Source organism: Carcharodon carcharias, chromosome 21 (genome assembly GCF_017639515.1).
Source record: "Carcharodon carcharias isolate sCarCar2 chromosome 21, sCarCar2.pri, whole genome shotgun sequence".
NCBI lineage: Eukaryota > Metazoa > Chordata > Chondrichthyes > Lamniformes > Lamnidae > Carcharodon > Carcharodon carcharias.
Window position 1 is genome coordinate 31443115 of NC_054487.1, and position 21543 is coordinate 31464657.

At 45.4% G+C, this 21543-nt stretch overlaps 1 protein-coding gene across 3 annotated transcripts in view; it reads right to left on the minus strand.

Moving 5' to 3' along the window:
- The window catches only part of LOC121293122 (structural maintenance of chromosomes protein 1B-like), a 185253-nt gene that overhangs the window by 81756 nt on the left and 81954 nt on the right, over positions 1-21543 (minus strand). For all 3 annotated transcript variants that reach the window (XM_041215814.1, XM_041215815.1, XM_041215816.1), the window contains exon 17: positions 4623-4768. In XM_041215814.1, coding sequence (XP_041071748.1) covers positions 4623-4768 — 146 coding nt within the window. The remainder of the gene's footprint in view (positions 1-4622; positions 4769-21543) is intronic.

Genomic DNA, 21543 nt, shown 5'->3' on the forward strand with positions numbered 1-21543 from the left:
GAAGTGCAAGTGAAATGCTGCTTCACTTGAAAGGAGTGTTTGGGCCCTTGGATGGTGAGGAGGGGGGAGTAAAGGGGCAGGTGCTGCATCTTCTGTGGTTCCATGGGAAGGTGCCGTGGGAGGGGGTTGAGGTGTAGGAGGTGATGGAGGAGTGGACCAGGATGTCCCGGAGGGAACGATCCCTGAGGAATGCTGCCGGGGGCTGAAAGGAAGATGTGTTTGGTGGTGGCATCGTGCTGGAGTTGGCAGAAAATGACCCTTTGAATACGGAGGCTGGTGGGGTGATAAGTGAGGACAAGGGGGACCCTATCATGGTTCTGGGAGGGAGAGGAAGGTGTGAGGGCAGATGCGCGGGAGATGGGCTGGACACAGTTAATGGCCCTGTCAACCACCATGGGTGGAGAACCTTGGTTAAGGAAGAAGGAAGACATGTCAGAGGAACTGTTTTTGAAAGTGGCATCATCAGAACAGACGGAGGCGAAGGAACGGAGAGAGTGGGATGGAGTCCTTACAGGAAGCGGGGTGTAAGGAGCTGTAGTTGAGGTAGCTGTGGGAGGCTGTAGGCTTGTAATGAATATTGGTGGACAGTCTATCACCAGAAATTGAGACAGAGAGATCAAGGAAGGGAAGGGAAGTATCAGAGATGGACCATGTGAAAATGATGGAGGGGTGGAAATCGGAAGCAAAATTAATAAAATTTTTCCAGGTCCAGACGAGAGCATGAAGCAGCACTGAAGCAATCATCGATGTACCGGAGAAAGAGTTGTGGGAGGGGGCCGGAGTAGGACTAGAACAAGGAATGTTCCACATACCCCATAAAAAGGCAGGCATAACTGGGACCCATGCGGGTACCCATAGCCACACCTTTTATTTGGAGGAAGTGAGAAGAGTTTAAGGAGAAATTTTTCAGTGAGAGAACAAGTTCAGCCAGACAGAGGAGAGTAGTGGTGGATGGGTTGGAATGAAAGAATCAGCAGGTAAAACTAAATGAGCGATGGGAGGCCTTCTAAGAAGAAACAGTTTGGTACAGACTAGACAAATTCCCACAAGTAGGAAAGGAAGGACATCCAAAGCTAGACCTCCTGGATGACTAAAGATATAGAGAATAAAATGAAACACAAAAAAGGCAGGGTAAATATCAGGTTCAAAATACGAAAAGTACAGGGGAGAACTGAAAAGGAACTAAGAGGGACAAAGGGTGTATGAAAGTAGATTAGTAGGCAACATAATGGAAATACAAATCTTCTACAAATATATAAATAATGAAGGGGTAATCAAAGGAAGACTGAAGTTGATTAGGGATCAAAAAGTAGGTCCTCTTGTGGAGGCAGGGTTTAATGAGGACAAGGTCAAGGTACTTAATAAAAAGGACAATGTACTTAATGAGTACATTTTCTCTGCATTCACCAAGAAGAGGATGCTGCCAATGTCACAGTAAAGGCGGAGGTAGTAGAGAAATTGGATGGTACCAAAATAGAGGAAGTGCTACAAAGGTTAGCAATGTTCAAAGTAGAAATGTCAACCAGTCCTGATGGGATGTATTCTAGTTGCTGATGGAAGTAAGAGTGGAAACTGTGGAGGCTCTGGCCACTATCATTTACTTCTCCTTAGAAATGGGGTGGTGCCAGAGGACTGGAGGAATGTAAATGCTACATTCCTATTCAAAAAAATGATAGGGATAAATCTGGCAATTACAGGCCAGTCAGCCTAATGTGGGGAAAATTTTAGAGACATTAATCAGGGATAAAATTAACTAGCACTTAGGAAAAATGTGTTAATAAATGAAAGCCAGCACAGGTTTGTTAAAAACAAATAGTGTTTAACTAACATGATTGATGCCTTTGATAAAGTAACAAGAGAGTGGATGAGGGTAGTGTAGTTCACGTAGCATATACGGATTTTCGAAAGGCTTTTGAAGAAAATAGACTTGTTAGCAAAATCGCAGCCAGTGGGAGTAAACTTGTAGGGCAGTATTTTACATGTCGGCGAGCGGGGGCGGGGCCTGCTCGCTGACACGTAAAATGACGTGCGGTGACGTTGGGCGGAACTCCCGTCAGCTCACCCATTTAAATTTTCAGGTAGGTGGGGGTGCAGAGAAATCAGCTGCGCGCCCACCGACCCGTCAATGGCCAATTGAGGCCATTGACAGAGTCAATAAAGTAATTAAAGGGCCTGCCCGTCCAACCTTAAGGATGGCAGGTAGGCCAGGAGCCCCGGCATGAATTAGAAAAAGCATAAAACCTCATCCACAGGCGGGATGAGCTTTCATGTAGGTTTTTAAAAATTTTAATAAAGATTTTGTAAAAATTGTGGACATGTCCCAACTCTTTTGACAGTGCCACATGAGGGGACATGTTAGGAAAATTTTATTTTTCTAATTTTAGCTTTTTTACATTTACAGCTGATCTCCCTGAGGCTGTACTTAGCCTCAGAGAGATGAGTGCGCTCTTTCCTGCGCATGCACAAAAGAGTGCACTCTCGATTTTGGGAACTCCCCCCGCCCCCACAGGGAGCACACAGCACTTCTGTGCGGGCGTCACGCTGGGCGGGCCTTAATTGGCCCACCCACTTAAAATGGCACCGCGCCCCCAATTGAGAGTGCCAATCGGAAGAGCCCAACGGGGGGGAAAATCCTGCCCGTAGTAGCTGTGTGGATCCAAAATTGGCTAAGGGACAGTAAGTAGAGAGGAGTGGTGAACAATTATTTTTCACACTGCATAGAAATGTGCAGTGATGCCTCCAGAGCACGGTGTTGATCCTGTTGATACTTAATGCCCTGGATTAGGGATGGAGGGCATAATTTCAAAGTTTACATATGGAATGAAATGTGGAAATGTAATAAATATTGAGGATGATAGTAGCAGATTTCAGGAAGACATAGGACAGACACATGGCAGATGAAATTTAACATAGAAATGAGACAATTCATGTTTGAAGAGAGGCAATACGAACTAATTGATACAATTTTAAAGGAGTGTAAGAACAGAGCGGTCTGGGGGCACACTTACACATTCAAGAGGGCAATGGATGATTATCTGAATAGAAACAATGTGCAAGGGTACGAGGAAAAAGCAGGAAGATAGCACCAAGTCTTGATGGTCATTTGAAAAGCCAGTGAAGACACAATGGGCCAAAAGGCACTGTAAAAATTTTGTGAAGTCTTTGAAGGTGGCAGGAAAAGGCTATTAAAAAGGAATATGGGGGTTCTTGGTTTCATAAATAGAGGCATAAGAGTACACAAGCATGTAAGTTATGCTAAACCTTTATAAACACAGGTTAGGCCCCAATTGGATTGAGTATTATGTCCAATTCTGGGCACCACATTTTAGGAAGGACGTCAAGGCCTTAGAAAGGATGCAGCGGAGGTTTATTATAATGGTACCAGGGATGAAAGACTTCAGTTACATGGACAAACAACAGAAACCAAAGTTGTTCTCCTTGGAGCGGAGAAGGTTAAAGTAAGATTTCAGAGATGTTCAAAATCATGCGGGGATTTGATAGAGTAAATAAAGTGAAACTGTTCCTAGGTGCAGAAGACTCAGTAACCAGAGGACACAGCTTTAAGATAATTGGCTAAAGAACAAGAGGTGACAGGAGGAATAAAAATTACACCAATGAATTATAATGATCTAGAATACACTGCCTGAAAGGATGGAAGCAGATTCAATAACAACTTTCAAAAGGCAACTAGGTCAAGACTTGAATACGTGTCTTGGCCAATACTAATCCCTCAATCAACATCACAAAAACAAATTATCTGGTCATTATCGTGAGGGTTTGCACAGCACAAATTAGTTGCTGCATTTTCTACACGACAACAGTGATTGCACTTCAAAAAGTACTTGATTGGCTGTAAAGCACTTTGAGGCTTTGGGTAGTCATGAAAGGTGCTACATAAATGCAAGTCTTTCTTTTTTCTTTTGAAGTGAAAAAATGTCAGGGCTATGGGGAAAGAGCAGGAGAGTGAGATTAATTAGATAGCTCTCTCTAAGAGCTGGCACTGTCATAATGGGCTGAATGCCCTCCTTCTGTACTGTATCATTCTATGATTCTATGTTAAAATTCATCATAAAAATTCCTTGAAGACAGATTCCTGTATTATTAATTTAGTGGTGATTTTACAAGACAATGTATAATCAAACTTATTTAGACAGAAAATGCTACAAAGATTTAGCCAGTCTGGCAGAACCTGTGGAGCGAGAAACAGAGTTAATGAGTCCCAGGATGGTGCATTCTCCAGGACAATGCCTCTACCAATCAGAGTCCACTTGCCAACTAAATCAGCACTCTCTTCTCATACATATATAAATTGTTGTTCCATCTACAATTGGTATTCTTGCATTTCTCCTGATGAGTGCAAGACAAAAAGCTTCAACAGCATGTCTCTTTTTTCAGCAATACTCATTCTGACAAGTGAATGCAGGCTATATTTATGGTTTGTATCAGATGTCCCATCAATAACATTCATCATTTAATAAGTATATTTGAAATATTAACAAAATGAGAAAATCAAAGTGATTGGTTGTGCTTTAACTGTAAATTATTTGTCCAACACTTCTGGAATAGTTTGGTTATTTACAATAAAATGTTGGATGGTGCTTTGATAACTTGCACAAAAATACCTGCTAATGTTTGATAATTTCTTCCTAGCTTCATCAAGTTCCTTTTGTGCATCCTTGACTTGTGTCTTTTTAATTAACAGCGTGTTATTGAGATCACGCTGTATCACCATGGCTTCATCTACGGTTCTCATTAACTGCATCTCCTCCTGTGATTTACAATAGAAAATTTCAGTTTGTATCAGTTGAGAGGAGCTTCGATTCGGGCATATTCGCAAATGGGGATATCAAGAGATAAATGCAAGTGGCAATCTAGACTACAAAATGCATCATGAAAGCAAATTATAGCATTAAATGCAAAACAGGCAAGGCTAAACACCTACAAATTCTTGATTTTAGCTATGCTGGTTTGGGAAAAGGTGTCAAGCAAAAGCTAGTCACCTCCAGGACAGAGGAAAGTCTCACACAGCCCTATTACCAAACCGCTGCTATATGCCTCCTTATAATTAGCTTAAGAGTATCAATTGTAGTCAGCAGCAGATATCTGAGACCAAGAAGTGGAGAAGCAAAGTGCTGGAAGGATAAGAAAGCAAATTAGCTTTCTTTCTGAACAGAATATATTTTCTAAATTTGAAAATATCTTGACACCACTGGATGTCACTGACCATTTATATATTAAAAATAGTAGGTGCATCACAACATTCAATTTCAAAAGGTTGCAAAAACTTGTATGCTAACTTGGTCCCATGAATAATCCCATTATGTGTCCACATTCATCTTCAATATTTGTTACAACTGCCACTGAGATATTTTTCGCCCCTCTCTTGATCCGAACACCCCTCAACCCCAGCTGAAGGTGGCTAAATTAGATAGCCCCCAAAATCGGGCATGGGGATCCAGATGCACAATTACCCAGCATCTGCTCAGAGATGCAGGGAACAGACAAAGACCTGCTGAGTTTTTCCAGGTAATTCTGTTTTTGTTTTGGATTTCCAGCATCCGCAGTTTTTTGTTTTTAAACTTTGTGTTGCTTGCTAATTATAATGATTGTGGCATTTAGCCCACTGCTGAATGCACTGTGAGTGTCTGCATGCCTCAGCAGGGGTCCCAAGGTTATGAGGTTAGCACTAAAAGTTAGCCTGCACTATTAGGGCCAAACTGCACCTCTTAAAGGTAAAGTGCATTCTCACTGCGGCAGGGATTGAAACTGCTTAAAGAATGGAAGACTAGGAAGAAGCTGTAAAGATCGCATAACAGGTCAGAGTGCCCCACAGTTCTCAGATGCTGTGCTGGGCGCTGTGGTGCAGGAGACAGGTGCACTTCCCTCAGTGGAGGCAGTGGAAGCAGGTAGCCATTACAATACCAAAGTCTAGCCCCAAGGAGGATGTAGTGTCAAAATAAGTTTAATGACCTCACACCGGTGGTCGAAATGCATCTTTGCATGTCCAACTCTACCATTAGCCTGACACACTGCATTTGTTACCACACACACTTCACTCACCTCTCAACAATCTCATCAACCATGACTCATACCACGCATTTATAGTCTCACCTCACCCTCACACTTAGCATTACAGTAAGCCGCACATTCATATCCAAGGGTGAGAGGAGTGAGAGTGGCTGAAGACAAAAAGATCTGAAAATTAGTGACTGAAGGCAAAAAGGTCTGAAAATATTTTGTGACAATGCATTATGTAATTATAGCACTCTTTATGATCTGTAGTGAAATGCAAATACTAGGGGCAGAATCTTCTGGCTGGCGTGTGGGCGGCAGAGCCCGCACGCCAGCACTTAAAATGTCGCGTGTTGACGTCGCACGAGCATCCTGACGTCAGCGTGTGGCAAAGCGATATTTCAGTTGGCAGGCATGCTATACAGCAGGACGCGCGCCCGCTATTAATTAAAGGCCTCGTTAAGGCCCTTAACTTGCCAATCGTCGCCGATTTTGAGGGGCCGGTGTGAACTTCGGCTTGGTGCACGGGCGGGTAGGTGATTTTTGTACAAACCTCATCCAGTGGCGGGATGAGGTTTGATTGCGGTTTTAAAAATGTTTAATAAAATTTTTGTTTATTTCATTAACATGTCCCATCACGTGTGACATTTTCACGAGGGGGATATGTTAATAAATTTTTTATTGTTCTGTTTTTTATATTTGCCAGCCTTTCAGCGATCTCCCTAAGGCAGCACTTTGCCTCAGGGAGATGTGCACTCTTTCGCGCGCATGCACGAAAGAACACACTCTGACAGTTGAGGAATCCCGCCCCCCCGCCCCCGCATAGGAAGCACATAGGACTTTCCGTTGAGCGGGCCTTAATTGGCCTGCCCACTTAAAATGGCAGCAGGGCCCGTTTCGGCAGCAGCGATCGGCTGCCCGCCCGCCCATCAATGGCAAAATTCTGCCCTGAGCAACTTCAAATGGGTGGAGTTATTAGACTTCAAGTGGGTATGACTATTAGTTTTCCCTTTGGTTACCCCTATCACTGTTAAGACTATGGACCAATGCATTAGTAGAAAATCACCAAAGTGACCTCAACATTTCAGCATTCAATGCGGTTAGTGCATGTAATACAGGATGAAGTCCATACCAACAACAGAACATGTCCTTACTGGATAATGTACATGCAAAGCCAAGCAAAGGACAATGGCACCGCTTCACAATTTACTTTCCAAGGTGACCCAATTTTAACTCACCACCGCCTGCACAAAAGCAATTAGGAATGCTCAACAAAGTCTGGCCTTGCCAGCAATGTCCACACCCCAAAAACAAATATATATATATATATAAAAAAAAAACTTGAAAATTATCGTGACTCCAACTGCGATAAAAAACAGCAATAAAGTAGCATAGTAACATTTAGTATGCTATAATTAAGGATTGCATATTATAGATTAATATATAATACATCATATAAATATGAAAATGTGCTTTTAAAGTCCTTTGTAAAAATGTTATTGTTCTAAATACTCATGGAGGTTTCAGCAAAACTCTTCAAATTCTATGGTGACAGAAGGCTCAGTGAAGCCCCTCCTCTCTCCCACACACACTGTAATCAGTTCCTCTCCCCCACCATACGTACATCACTCTTCCCAATCCGCCTCCACCTCAGTCAAGGCCTACCTTCCGTCTCCACTCATTCCTCACTTGCTCACTCAAACCTTCCCATCCCATCCCCACTCACGCCCTTGCATCCCATCCTCACTCACGCACTTCCATCCCACTCACAACCTCCCTCCCCACTAAGCCCTCCACTCGTCCACCTACCCCCTTCAATTCTTCCCTCTCTCCCCACCCACCTCCCATCATTCGTCCCCTCCACCTTCTCCACTATGCCAAGACGGGGGGAGCTGGATTGGAAAATCAGTGATAATGATGATGGATAAAAGGGATATATTGTATAAATTACTCAAAGCCTAAACTTTTATAAACCATTGATTTTTGTGGGACATTAGCAGCTGTCAGGGCCCGAACTCCAGATCCCAGCCCCTATCCCCGTTCCCTGCAGCCACCCCATTGGATCCCAGCCCTCACACTTTGACCCTGCTACATCTCCAGCGCCCTCTCCCTGAACCGCACATCCTCCAGCCACTGTTCCACCTTCTCAGTGCAGTCAGTGGGCAGCTGCCGCTCCTCAGCCAGTGCCGCTTGGATCTGCACTCCTGGCGAAGCCGGGATAGGAGCTCAGGCCCTGAGTGCTTGGAAAGCATGGGGTTCCAAGTAGCCAAACCAAAGTTGGTGCAAAGCGGCCACTGCTGCTGAGGCAGAATCTCCCTCATTTTGAGGGCCAGAGCCAGAGCCCGAAGCCAAGCGCTGGCTACGTTTGGGTCGAGTCTGAGTCACTGCATTAGTAACGGCGCCTCAGATTGGGTGCAAAGATGCAACTGCCAGCAGCAGCAACTCTCATAACAGAGGGGGGCAGCAGGAATATGGTCCAGCTCAGGAAGATGCTCTAAAAGCTACACCTGGGAGCAACAGCTACAGGGGAGCATGACCTTTGCATCTCCCAATCACTGAAAGTGAATCAGATTAGCAGCAGATTAAAGAGAGAGGGGTTCCCGTTGGCCAGGTAGAGGGCAGGAAAAAAATTAAAAGGATGGAAATCCATGATCTAAAAGTCAGAATTCACAGCAGAAAAAACAGCAGAAAATTCTCATCCCTGCATATCTGCCAAATGCACTGCACCCACACACACTTCCCTCTTTTTCAAGAAAAAGTGACCCACAATAGGCAGCAGCAGCTAATTGGCAGGGAGCCGGCATGGCTGCATAGAGCAGATGTTGCTGGTTCACCAGTGCAGCACTTGTTGTTGAGGCTAGAATGACGCTATGTTCCTGCCTAATGCTCATTCTCAAATCCCGCTTCAACCACATTCTGCAACTTATCATCATTTACTGTCTGCTGATAGTGTAACCTTGCCCCTCTTGCTTTCTCCTCCTTTCCCCACTCCAACCTTGTGGCTTTATGCTTTCAGATATCCAAGAATGGCCACCTGGCCAGGTAGTGAGGAGGGAGGCTGAAGGCTTCAGTGAACAAATTACTGAGGAATAAGAAACGTCATTGCTTGTTCTGACAATTGCAGCCACCAGCTCAGATATTCACACTGTGCAAACTTTATAGCACAGTGTAGAGGCAGGATTTGTATGTGGTGAGTCACCATTGAGCATGATGGGGCTGCCGTCAGGCCCATGGGAAAGGGCAGTGTGGATATTAGTTCCCTGGAGGGTGAGGCTGCACATGAGTTCTGCTACAGAGAACTCAGGTGATGTGGTGATGTACAGAAAAAAAAAACTGATAGGCATGCACACAGGAATGTTTGGTGCATTGGCAGGCCAGCCTGAATGCCAAAAAGCACTGTCAAGTAGCATGACGGGATTTGTTTAACTTAGCATAGGGCTTTGTGCAGATCCAGGAATCCATCTTTTCCAGCCTGGAAGTCATGGCCAACTCCACAAGAATACTTGCATACCTAACCAACATGCAGCATCTGATGGTCAATATCTCAGCTTCAATGCAGTAAAATCAGAAGTCATCCAATTTCTAAGGGCTACAGTAGAAGCTCAGGATGAGGTCATCATGAAATCTCTGCTATTGCCTTTCAAGCTTAATTGCTGCTACGTAGGCTCAGGCTGTTGCCATCATATCTGAAGATATCAATGCTCAAAGGGGTTTTCAAGGTCTCACAGCAGTCCAGCAATCCAACCGGTTACTCGGATAGCTCGGAAGCTTCCCTGGGGGACTGGCAGTGGTGTTGTGATGCACAAATCTGCTGTTTTCTCTCAGAATGTCGGAATTTGTGCTCCCACTTTTGCCACTCCACTTGCTGCCTGTCAGGTAGCCACCCATGTTGAAGCTGGGATTTTTAGGCTCAGAGCAGATCAAGGGCCACCTTAAAGGCCATCTTTAGCTTCCCCCACTGAATGTAGGTAGCCTTCCACCAGCCATGCTGTAACCAATTGACAAGGGTACGTACAAGGCAGGCACTAAGAGAATGCAAATTGTGATTAGTTGAATATTATATGGAGTTCTGGATGTTTTGGATATAGTTGGTGTGGAATGGTTGTTTTGCGGTGGATTTTAATTCAGGATAGCGGCCAAGAGGATACTATACTGGTCCAGAAAGAAGTGGAGGAGAGATGTGGAGCTATTGAACAATGGCGAACTAGAGTCAAACAATACACTCAAGGACAGCCTGCCTGGAATATTGATATGCTGGTTGCCTCCTCCCTTCTACTTCCTTAGGAGGTGCTAACTGAACCTGTGGTGACAAGGGCTGTGCCTATATAATGGCCAGGTTGTGGAGATTGCAACAGATCATCAGAAGTTAGGACACCCACTCCAGTGAATTCACCCACTAAATCGAGGAAACGCAACTGTTGCCTCAACACCCCTATAGTCTGCTCAACAACGTTCCTCGTGATAGCATGCCCCTCCTTATATGAATGCTGGCCAGATATAGTTAGGTTGTAGGGTGGAGTTATCAGCTAGGTGTAGATCTGATAACCCTAGTCACCAAGCAATCACCCTCTTGCAAAGCCAAATGTGCTGTCGATGGCACCTGGCACCATCGGGAAGCCAAATATCCAAAGCCATGGGCACGCCCCTCCTGAAGATAATGGAATCCTCTCTCTTGCATACTGAACTTCTGTTACCTCCCTGATGCAACAAGAGATGGCAAACTGGGAAATGTTAACTATGTTCCTGCCTGGAAGTAGCTTGTCGTGAAGAAATTAAGGGCCACAGTCACTTTCAAGGCCACGTTGCTGGGAGTGGTTTGCCCAGAGCCCTTGCAATTCTGCCCATGTCCAGCACTGGAGACTCTGTCAACTGTCAATGTTTTCTCCAACCAATATCCTTCACTTCCACAATCTCAAACTAAGGTAGTAGGAAGTATTCAGCAACTAAACTGCAGACTGTTGATGATCACTTTAAACAGCATGGGGGGGGGGGGGGGGGGGGGGGGGGCGGTGGGAGAGAGAGAATCCTCTGTGCTATGAATGCACGTTCAGCTGTGCATGTTTAAGAGAGGAAACTAACTGAGGTCATGATCTGCCTACTGTGCATACTTATCGCACATGCACCTAACCTGTGGCCATCACCAAGATCGCATTCAAACGACTGGCCAGAAGGCAGCAGCAATATTTTGCTACTAAATTGGCAGACATAGCACCAGAACTACCAGTGTTATGGAGTGAAAGTTTATGACCAAGAACTTTTCCAACTACCACATGACAGTTCCTCCCACTTATAACTGGTACAATTTGTCACTGTTGCATAATGCTTAGGTACTTTTCTACCCACATGATAGTCTACCTCTTCCTCTTGCTCCTGCCATTCCCAAACATACATTTTCTACTTACCCAGCCCCAAGAAGTTGTTTCACCATCCCCTTTCCCTGCTCTCTTCAGTCATCCTTGTGCCTCACTCACCCCTTTCTCCATGCCCTTCCTTCCCTTGCCATTTCCACTCCCTTGGGCCAATTATTGCCCCATCCTCTTTGTCTGCTTGACATAAATGTAGTACTTGACTTGACTACTTGTGTGTAATTAACAACTAATATTTAAGATCTTAATGATTTGGAATAAACCAATATGCAAGCAATATTTAGAGAAACTACTTTAAAGAAGATTGATTCTAAGGAATAAAGGAAGAGTATAAGTAGTTTGAGGAGTTTATGGGCAGAATTTTCCACTCTGGACACGCAATCCAGTGACAGGCGGAAAAGTCAGCGTGATTTCCATTGGGCAGCGGGCTGATGAACATGCACAATCTTCTGCTTTTCAGCTCATTAATTATGCACCTGCAAGGAGCTTGGCAAATCTCATGGCAGGGTGAGCAAGAATCAGTCTGCCCTGACATTACCTCATAGGGTGGAAAGTCCTGCTGCCATATTGAAATGGCACCTGTACACACATGCACTCATTGCAGGCCAGTAGCTCCACGCTACTTCTACTGACTGCTGTGGCCATAGCTTGCACTGGAGATATTGGCACATGTGAGCAACCACACCCCGGGACATAAGGGGACGCCTCTGGCATTGCCTTCACTCATCTCTAGATAAGAGCACCACTGGCGATACACCCATTGTTGGGCCAATGCTTACCGTTGCAGTGTTCTATGTTCACCAGCCTCATGAATTTATAGAGGCCCTGCTGCCTCTTGCTGCGCAGACCCTTGCTCCGCCTGACCCTGTGCCATCGGCAGCGATCCCTCTTTCTCCTCATCTGGATGAGAGCCATTACAGGGTTGCTTGTAGCCTGCATCACTGACGCCTCAGTGGGTGTGGGAACAAATTGAAAGTGATACATTAAGTGAGCACGTCCTTCACAGGTTCCCTCCAACTCAAAGCCAGCAGGCAAATGCTAAGCCCTTCACCTGGCCTCCAAGACATGGCACCCTCACCCCACCCCTTCCAGATAAAGGACATCCTGGAGGATCAGAGATGGGTGTTCCTCCCATTCATACATGAATAGGAATGGAGGCGTTGTTCTTTGAGTAGGATGATGAGAGCCATGTGCAAGGAAATGGGCACTTTCTGCTTGCCTCAAGCACTTTTGAAAATCTATAGCAGGGGTTAGCAACCTATGGCACACATGCCACTGTGGCATGCAAGATAATTTTGAGTGACACTCACACTGCTAGTCCAATTAAGGGCACGAAAAGTTCTAAATCTAATATTTTGTCATTTCCTTATCCCAAGAAGATAAGTTACATTAATGCACTGTTTTATTCATTACTGGGATATTTTTAAGCCCTGATTTGCTGCTTACATCAGTATCACATAATACAGAACAGCGCACTGCATTTGACATGTTGCGATTTTTTTCACTGTAAAATTGGGGGTTCGTTTGACAAAATGTCAACTCCCAAGAAAACAAGGTTAGAGGTCTGTTCATTTCAGCCTTCCTGGACAGTCGAATTTGGATTTATTTAAAAGAACCATGCTGTCTATGCTTTCTAACAGCACATAAGTAATGTCCACCTGGTGGCTTGCACTTCACTCGGAACTTCAAGGTTTGTTTGCCTACCTTGCTTCAGTCAGCACTCGCAGTCATCAGTGCCAGTCTTCATAGACAATTACTTTTAGTGGGGCTCATGGGTAGGTCTCTACCTACAAGATCAGCCATATGCGGGTGACTTTTCAATGGCTGCAGGGCAAGGTCTTGCTTGAGGAAGGGGGAGAAGTGGCCTCAGGCAAGTGAAGAGCTGGAGGAGAGCTGTACTGGGGAAGGGGGGTATCCCAGGATGTGTGTGGGGTCACATGTTGATCTGTGCAAGTAGCCTCAAGATGGTGAGGACTGAGAATGCAGTCTCCAGAGGAGATGAGGCCAGATGGACATGTGAGGGTGTGCGTGTGAGAATGGGTGGTGATGTCTCTTGAGTTGGTAGTGAGTGAGGTACCAGAGAATATGTGATCAGCTTGAGTGTGTGAGTATAGAGTGCTGAGAAGGTTGCCATGTCCTAGCTGCACGGATGAGATAATTTATCGTCTATCTGCATTGGATGGCCAACCTCTTCTGTGCAGCATTGACACTGACCACTGCTGCTACCACGTGCCATGCCAGGTTGGTGATGCCAGTGCCCGTCCTGCGACCAGAGCAGCGGAGCCTCCATGGCATCCAAATGGCATTCCAGTGAAACGTCATTAAACCTGGGGGCAGCAGTCCTTTTGCCTTTCATGGACATCTTCCCTGCAGTAGCCATGGGCTGGAAGCACTGAGATGCGTGCACATGACTGGACTTTAAATATAGCACCTGGCATGATGAAGCAGCAAGGTGATGGCATGGCGGGGTGATGGCATGGCAGGAAAATGAGAGCCCACCCAAAAGGGAATGACATGTTTCCCAGGAATGCATAAGTAATGTGGTGGTCTTGAGACGATACAGCGTGAAAACCCACCATTGCGGCCTAGTGCAAATCTGGGACTACTTCGCCCATTGTATCCAAATAAATGGGACATTGGAAAACTCAGCAAGGAAGGCAAGGGCAGGGATCACACTAAACAGGTAAGATCTGCATTTTAATTTAGTTTTCAAAGGATGATCTTAAGCATTTTAAAAACCTTAATCACTTTACATATAACAATATGTAATTATATTTAATTATATACAGAGACCTGCTAAACGTTAAAATGTATTACTGACACGTGAAACCATAAATTAGAATGAATAAATGAAGACTTAGCACACCATTTCTGGAAGGTTGCTGTCCCCTGGTCTATAGGAAAGAGCATAGAAAGACTAACTGAATGGTTCCTTGTCAGCCATGACCATTCACCCACGAGGGTGGAGATTTGGAGTTGTGAGTTGGCTGCTGTCCACCAGCCATGCCCCTTGAAGGCATTCCACATTCCTCCCTCCCTTCAGCCCTGCTGGAATCTTGATGTTATGAAACCCACAAGTTGGGAATAAACCTGCTGCAATGTGGGCTTAACCATAGAAAAGAGAACACAAATGAGCATCTTTGAAGTCCAGTCACCTCATAATTATTAGGGTGTCCCTTTAATTGGCCACATGTGCTGACCTGAACTCCACCGATCCAAAAAGACCCTCCTCCCAGCTCAAGGGGATCTCACTGATTGATTAACTGCATGGTCAAGGTCAATTTGGAAAGAATGATGTGGTTCACCTTTCAAACTCGCTCCACCACCTTCTACCCTTCCTGCCACCCACCAACTTCCCCCCATCACCACAGAGCACCCAATATTCCTCTCCCTCTGTCACGCTTGAATCTCCCCTCATTACTCTGGACCCTATCACGATCAACCTCTACATGGCTTTCCTCCCCTCAGAGTCAACACCCATTACCGTCCCCATGCCCACCCTGACCCTGGCCCCAAACCACCTGTCTTGAACCACTCCCGATGAGACCTTCACCTACCAGACTCTCACTCTGGACCTTCACCATATCTCAACCCACTTCCCCCTGTGACTGTTCCCTCCAATCATCAGTACCCTGAGTTCTGCCCCAAGAATCCCACCCTCTAAGACGCTCATACCACCCACCCCCTTCCCTGGACATTCACTGCCCCACCCCACCCCATACACTCACCTCCACCTTCCCCGGACACCCCCCCACCCCCCCCACCTTCCCAGACACTCACGCACACCCTTCCCCACTCACTCACCCCCACCCCCCCTCCTCTCCGGGACACTCACCCCCCCCCCCCCCCCCCCCCCCCCCAACTTCCCCAGACGCTTACCCTTACTCTTCCCTTAACACTTACACATGCCCACCCTCCTGGACGCTCACCTCTCTTTCCCAGATACTTACACACCCTACCCCAGACACTCACACGCACCCTTCCCCAGACACTCACGCCCCGCCCCGCCCATTTCCCGGATGCTCACACCCCCCTTTCCCAGGACACTCAACACGACCCTTCCGCTAACACTCATACGTGCCCACCCCTCCCCCCCCACCTCGGACGCTCATCCCTCTTTCCCAGACACTAACACACAACCTCCTTCCCTGGACACTCACACCGCCTCTCCCCATTTCCCCTGTTCAGCATTTGCTCCACCATGCTCCTGGCTTCCAGCCTTTGGCTGCCTCCCCTGTCCAGCCTTGGTGCAAGGTTCCCAAGAAAAAGAAAACAACATCTATGGAACTCAAAGCTGCGGAAGAGCTGAAGCTCACCAGATGCTCACCACTTAGTACAGTTGTAAAATAGATAGTTCTAGCAGTTCCCAAAAGCCTTTTACTTGATATTTTTGTACACAGTATTGACAGATTCAATACAATCTGAATTTGAACTGCAGAGTCCAGAATTTGGAGTTCATTCAATTTTTCAGGGAACATAACATTTAACCAACTATACTGACAGAACTAAAAGATAAAAACAAAAAGCTGCGAATGCTGGAAATCCAAAACAAAAACAGAGTTACCTGGAAAAACTCAGCAGGTCTGGCATAATCGGCAGAGAAGAAGAGTTGACGTTTCGAGTCCTCATGACCCTTCAACAGAACTGAGTGAATATTAGGAGAGGGGTGAAATATAAGCTGGTTTAAGGTGGGGGAGGGAGGGGAATGGTGTGGTTGTAGGGACAAGCAAGTAGTGATAGGAGCAGCTAATCAAAAGATGTCACAGACAAAAGAACAAAGAGGTGTTGAAGGTGGTGATACTGTCCTCACTTATCACCCCACCAGCCTCCGCATTCAAAGGATCATCCTCTGCCATTTCTGCCAACTCCAGCATAATGCCACCATCAAACACATCTTCCCTTCACCCCCCTGCCCCCCCCAACCCCGGCAGCATTCCGCAGGGCTCGTTCCCTCCGGGACACCCTGGTCCACTCCTCCATCACCCCTACGCCTCAACCCCACCTATGGCACCTCCCTATGCCCACGCAAAAGATGCAACACCTGCCCCTTCACTTCCTCTCTCCTCACTGTCCAAGGGCCCAAACACTCCTTTCAAGTGAAGCAGCATTTCACTTGCATTTCCCCCAACTTAGTCTACTGCATTCGTTGCTCCCAATGCAGTCTCCTCTACATTGGAGAGACTAAACATAAACTGGGCAACCGCTTTGCAGAACACCTGCGGTCTGTCCGCAAGAAAGACCCAAACCTCCCTGTCGCTTGCCATTTTAACACTCCACCCTGCTCTCTTGCCCACATGTCTGTCCTCGGCTTGCTGCATTGTTCCAATGAAGCCCAACGCAAACTAGAGGAACAGCACCTCATCTTCCGACTAGGCACTTTACAGCCTTCCAAACTGAATACTGAATTCAACAACTTTAGATCTTGAACTCCCTCCTCCATCCCCACCTCCTTTCCGTTTCTTCCCCCTTCCTTTTGTTTTTTCCAATAACTTATACAGATTTTTCTTTTCCCATCTATTTCCATTATTTTTAAATCTTGTATGCCCTGCTAGTCTTTCCACCCCACCCCCACTAGACCTGTACCTTGAGTGCCCTGCCATCCATTCTTAATTAGCACATTTGTTTAGATAATATCACCTCCTTCAACACCTCTTTGTTCTTTTGTCTGTGGCATCTTTTGATTATCTGCTCCTATCACTGCTTGCTTGTCCCTACAACCACACCCCCCCAACTTCTCTCCCCCCAACCCCAACCTTAAACCAGCTTATATTTCATCCCTTTCCTAATATTCACTCAGTTCTGTTGAAGGGTCATGAGGACTTGAAACGTCAACTCTTCTCTTCTCCACCGATGCTGCCAGAACTGCTGAGTTTTTCCAGGTAATTCTGTTTTTATACTCACAGAACTCCCTTTTAACTTCTAGCATGTTTTGCTTAGTAGTTTTTCTGTAAATAATTTCAAAAAGTAGGGGAACATATTCTAATAAACTGTATGGAGTAAAGTTTTTTAAAACAGCATCTGTCTTGGCTAAAAACTCACTCATGGAGCACCACTTCAAAGCAGTGCCACAATGACTACGTCAATTCCTCGGGGGCAGCAGCAGCACATAGTGCTACCTGTGTGATCCCACACGGGTTTCTTGAATGACATGAGAAAAACCGCATGGGTTGCACAGGTAGTGTTAGGCAGCACTGTCTACTCCCGAGGAATTGACATAATCTATGTAACACTGCTTTGAAGCATTGTGATTCAGACAAAATTTTAGCCTTGTTTGTAGCAAAGAAAAATAAGTGTTCTAGAGAGACAGAGGGGTAATGTGCATGACTTCATTTAATGGTACTTAAACTTTTGAAACAAATACCAGTTAATTTTTTGGCCAACTAGTTATTTTCCTTGTGCTTTATTAACAATTAGAAATGGGTCAATGTGTGTCTCTTAAACCCGAGAGAGATTCTGATTTCTAATGCTTATGGGTCAGAAAGGGGGAGAGAGAGAGAGACAAACAGACAAAAAGGCAAGTGGAGAGTTTCTTTTCTCAATGCAGTTTTAACATTTTTAACGGTGAATTTTGAAAGGAAACATCTATGAGGGAAACATGGAAGGCAAGAAGGGAACCTAGGTGAGGATGAAGGGGTCTCTGGCCTCTCACCATACCCTTGGAAAATCCAGAGGAAGGTTATGAGTAAGGTGAGTGACAGCAGAACAAAGGGGAGAAAAGAGTTGAGAAGGTAGTTCAAAGGGGAGGAGGTAGGGTTAGAGTTGGGAATGAGAATGGTGCAATGGGCTTATGAACGGATAGGGAAATTGATGGCATGAGGCAGGGAAGCATGAGTGATTGGGTAAGTAATGGAAGGGCTACACTACCCCTCAACCAGAATTCCAACAGCTGGTAGCTGTTGGTGGCTCTTTATTTCTACAAACATGCTAACAGCTGGTAGCTGTTGGTGGCTCTTTATTTCTACAAACATGCTATCTGCCATCTCCCACCCAAATAAAAACAGAAGAAAAAGACAAAGGGCAAGTGCAAAAGATATTATCCTTCTGATATCACAAGGACATAAGTGGGGGGGTAAGGCTTCAATACATTACTGGGAGTCCAGCAGAATACAAATAAAGCAACAGCTTGTAATAGGAACACAGCTCTTAGATTTTGGGTCTAGTCACGATAAGGGGCAACATTCTTTGTAGGAGAGGCAGAGCCCAGGCCCGAGGAGGGCAGAGGAAAGGGACGAGGGGTAGGAAGGCAACTGAGGCAGTATGTTTCAGCATGGGGTCTACAAAGATGGAGCTACCTTGAGATATTGGAGAACCAATGTTGCTGAAGATTGCAACTCTCCAAGCAGACGGTCACAGAGATTTGTGCCTTTATTGCGCAAGACCTTACCTCTTAGCACTGTTCGCCACGCTCTGTCATTAGCTGACAAATTCACCGTGACCTTGAACTTCTTCCAAGGCTACTTCCAAGGATCAGTTGTGGAACTCAGTGGCATCTCACAAATACTGCACGCCATTCCATCTCGCGGGTCACTTATGTTCTTTTTTCGACAGGTGCACGTTAAGTTCATTACCAGACAGATAGGGCCTTGCAGGCACAAAGTGGGTTTTTCCTTCACTGCTGGACTTTCCCAGGTACAGGGTGTTAACAACTGCAACAATGTGGACACCAAGGCATCCAATGACCGGCCAGTGAGATTCATCAACAGGAAAGACTTCCATTCCCTCAATGTGCAGCTGGTCTGCAACCACAAGAACATCCTGCATGTGTGCGCTCTTTCCTGGCAGCTGTCATGACTCCTTCATCCTTCAGCAGTCCAGGGTTTCACAGCTCTTCATTTCAGGAGATGACTATTCACCCCTTTACGACATGCCGAGATAGAGTCACAGGGGCGCTACAACCAAAGTAATTTGATCACAAAAACCACCTTCTGAAGATATGGTTCCAGTGTTTGGGCCAACCTGGTGGCAACTCTTAAGCACAGTTCTGAAAGGCTCTCATATATTGTGCTGGTTCGCTGTGCTCTCCATAATATGGCCCCTGAGAGAGGATCGGACATTAAAGAGGGTGAGTCCCTGTTAGCTCATTGGAGGAAGAGGAGCAGGGTTTGGAGGAGGAGGAGGAGCAGGCAGAACACAGAGGTGCCCCAGTTGCACAGGGAAGTACAGGAGAGTTTTACCTGATGCCTGCTGACCAATATTTATCCCTTAACTAAAATCAGTGAAATAAATTACCTGATCATTATCACACTGCCATTTGTGGGACTTTGCTGCGTACGGGTGGCTACAGCATTTCCTATATTGCACCAGTGACTACACTTCACAAGTACTTTATTAGCAGTAAAGTGATTTGGTGCATCCTGAAGTCATGGAAGGCACGACCAAAAAAATGAAGTCAACCTTCTTTTTGTAAGCATTTCTTCCTTTTTCAGCTCTAACCATGATGCACTGTTGATTTAAAGTGCTTATCTTTTTTGGGTTTGAACATTTTAAATTTATGTCCTAAACGTAAAAATATTACGAAGCATTCTAATTTTCTCTCGAGTGATTTTCATTCAAGATATATTTTTGGCTGTTTTGCAGATTTTGGGCCTCCTTCAAAGATGACCAATTTCACAGGATCAGAAAACTGTTACAGCACAGGAGGGCATTCAGTCCATCGTGTCTGTATGGGCTCTCCGAATGAGCAATTCATCTAATGCCATTCTCCCTATAACCCTACACATCCTTCCTTTTCAGATAACAGTCTAATTCCCTTTTGAATATTTCAATTGAACCTGCCTCCACTACATTCTCAGGCAGTGCATTCCAAACCCTAACCACTCACTGTGTGAAAAAGCTTTACCTCATATCACTTTTGCTTCTTTTGCGAATTATTTTAAATCTGTGCCCTCTCGATCTCAATATCTTCAAAGTCCAAAATCATTCAATTCACTGGTCTCTCCGTTGTAGTACAGCAAGTGATTAGGAAGGCAAATGGAATGTTGGTGTTTATTGCAAGGGGAATCTAGTATAAAAGTAGGGAAGTGTTGCTACAGCTGTACAAGATCTTAGTGAGACCATATTTGGAATACCGAGTACAGTTTTGGTCTCCTTACTTAAAAAAAATATTAAATTGTATTAGCAGTTCAGAGAAGGTTCAATTAACTGATTCCTGGGATGAAGTGGTTATCTTATGAAGAAAGGCTGAGCAAGTTGGACCTAATACCCATAGGAGCTTAAAAAAATGAGAGGTGATCTCATTGATACATATAAGATCCTGAAGGGACTTGATAGGGTGGATGCTGAGAGGATGTTTTACCTTGTGGGGGAGTCCTGAACTTGGGAATACCATTTAAAAATTAGGAATCTCCCATTTAAGATTGAGATTTTTTTCTCTTGGAGGGTCATTAGTCTGTGGAATTGTCTTCCCCAGAGCAGTGGAGGCTGAGTCTTAAATATATTCAAGACTGAGTTAGATTTTTGATCGACAAGGCAGTCAAGGGTTATGGGGGCAGACAAGAAGTGTAGTTAAGGCCACATTCAGATCAGCCATAATATTATTCAATGGTGGACCAGTCTCTAGGGCCAAATGGCATGCTCCTAATTCTTGTGGTGCCTTGTCTTTGCATCGCAACTGTTTCAGCTTGCACCAACTCTGAAAAGTGTGCTCGCATGAATTCCCGTTGTGAGAACTCAGATATAGTGACCCTGGAGGTGCCCAAACTATCCAAGGTAAACTGCAGAGCATTGATGCCACACAAGACAGTGAATATGGACTCCTCCACACACTAATCGATAGCACTGAACCTCTTTGGCACACCTTCCAACAACCCACACAGCTGTTTGTCTGAGGTTTCCTTCTTACGGCTGGGACCTTAATATACTCATTTCTGTCATCAACAGCAGAGTGATAGAAGGCCCTGCCTGGACTGACACCGCCACCAGTAGCTATTGCTGCTCACTGGTATTGCACCTTTTATTTCACTATTAAGCCTAAAAGGAGTGACAATCTTTGGGCTCTGCCTGGGAAGGGGTCGAGTGCTTGACTGTGCTTTCTCAGGCTGTCCACCCCAGAGGTCTGTTCTTTTACTAGAGTCTCTTGGTATTGAGAAAACCCTAGAGTAAAGTGAAAGACAATGAGTTAAGGTAGGAGAGAGAAGATGATCATGTGGCCGTCTTGAGAATGCAG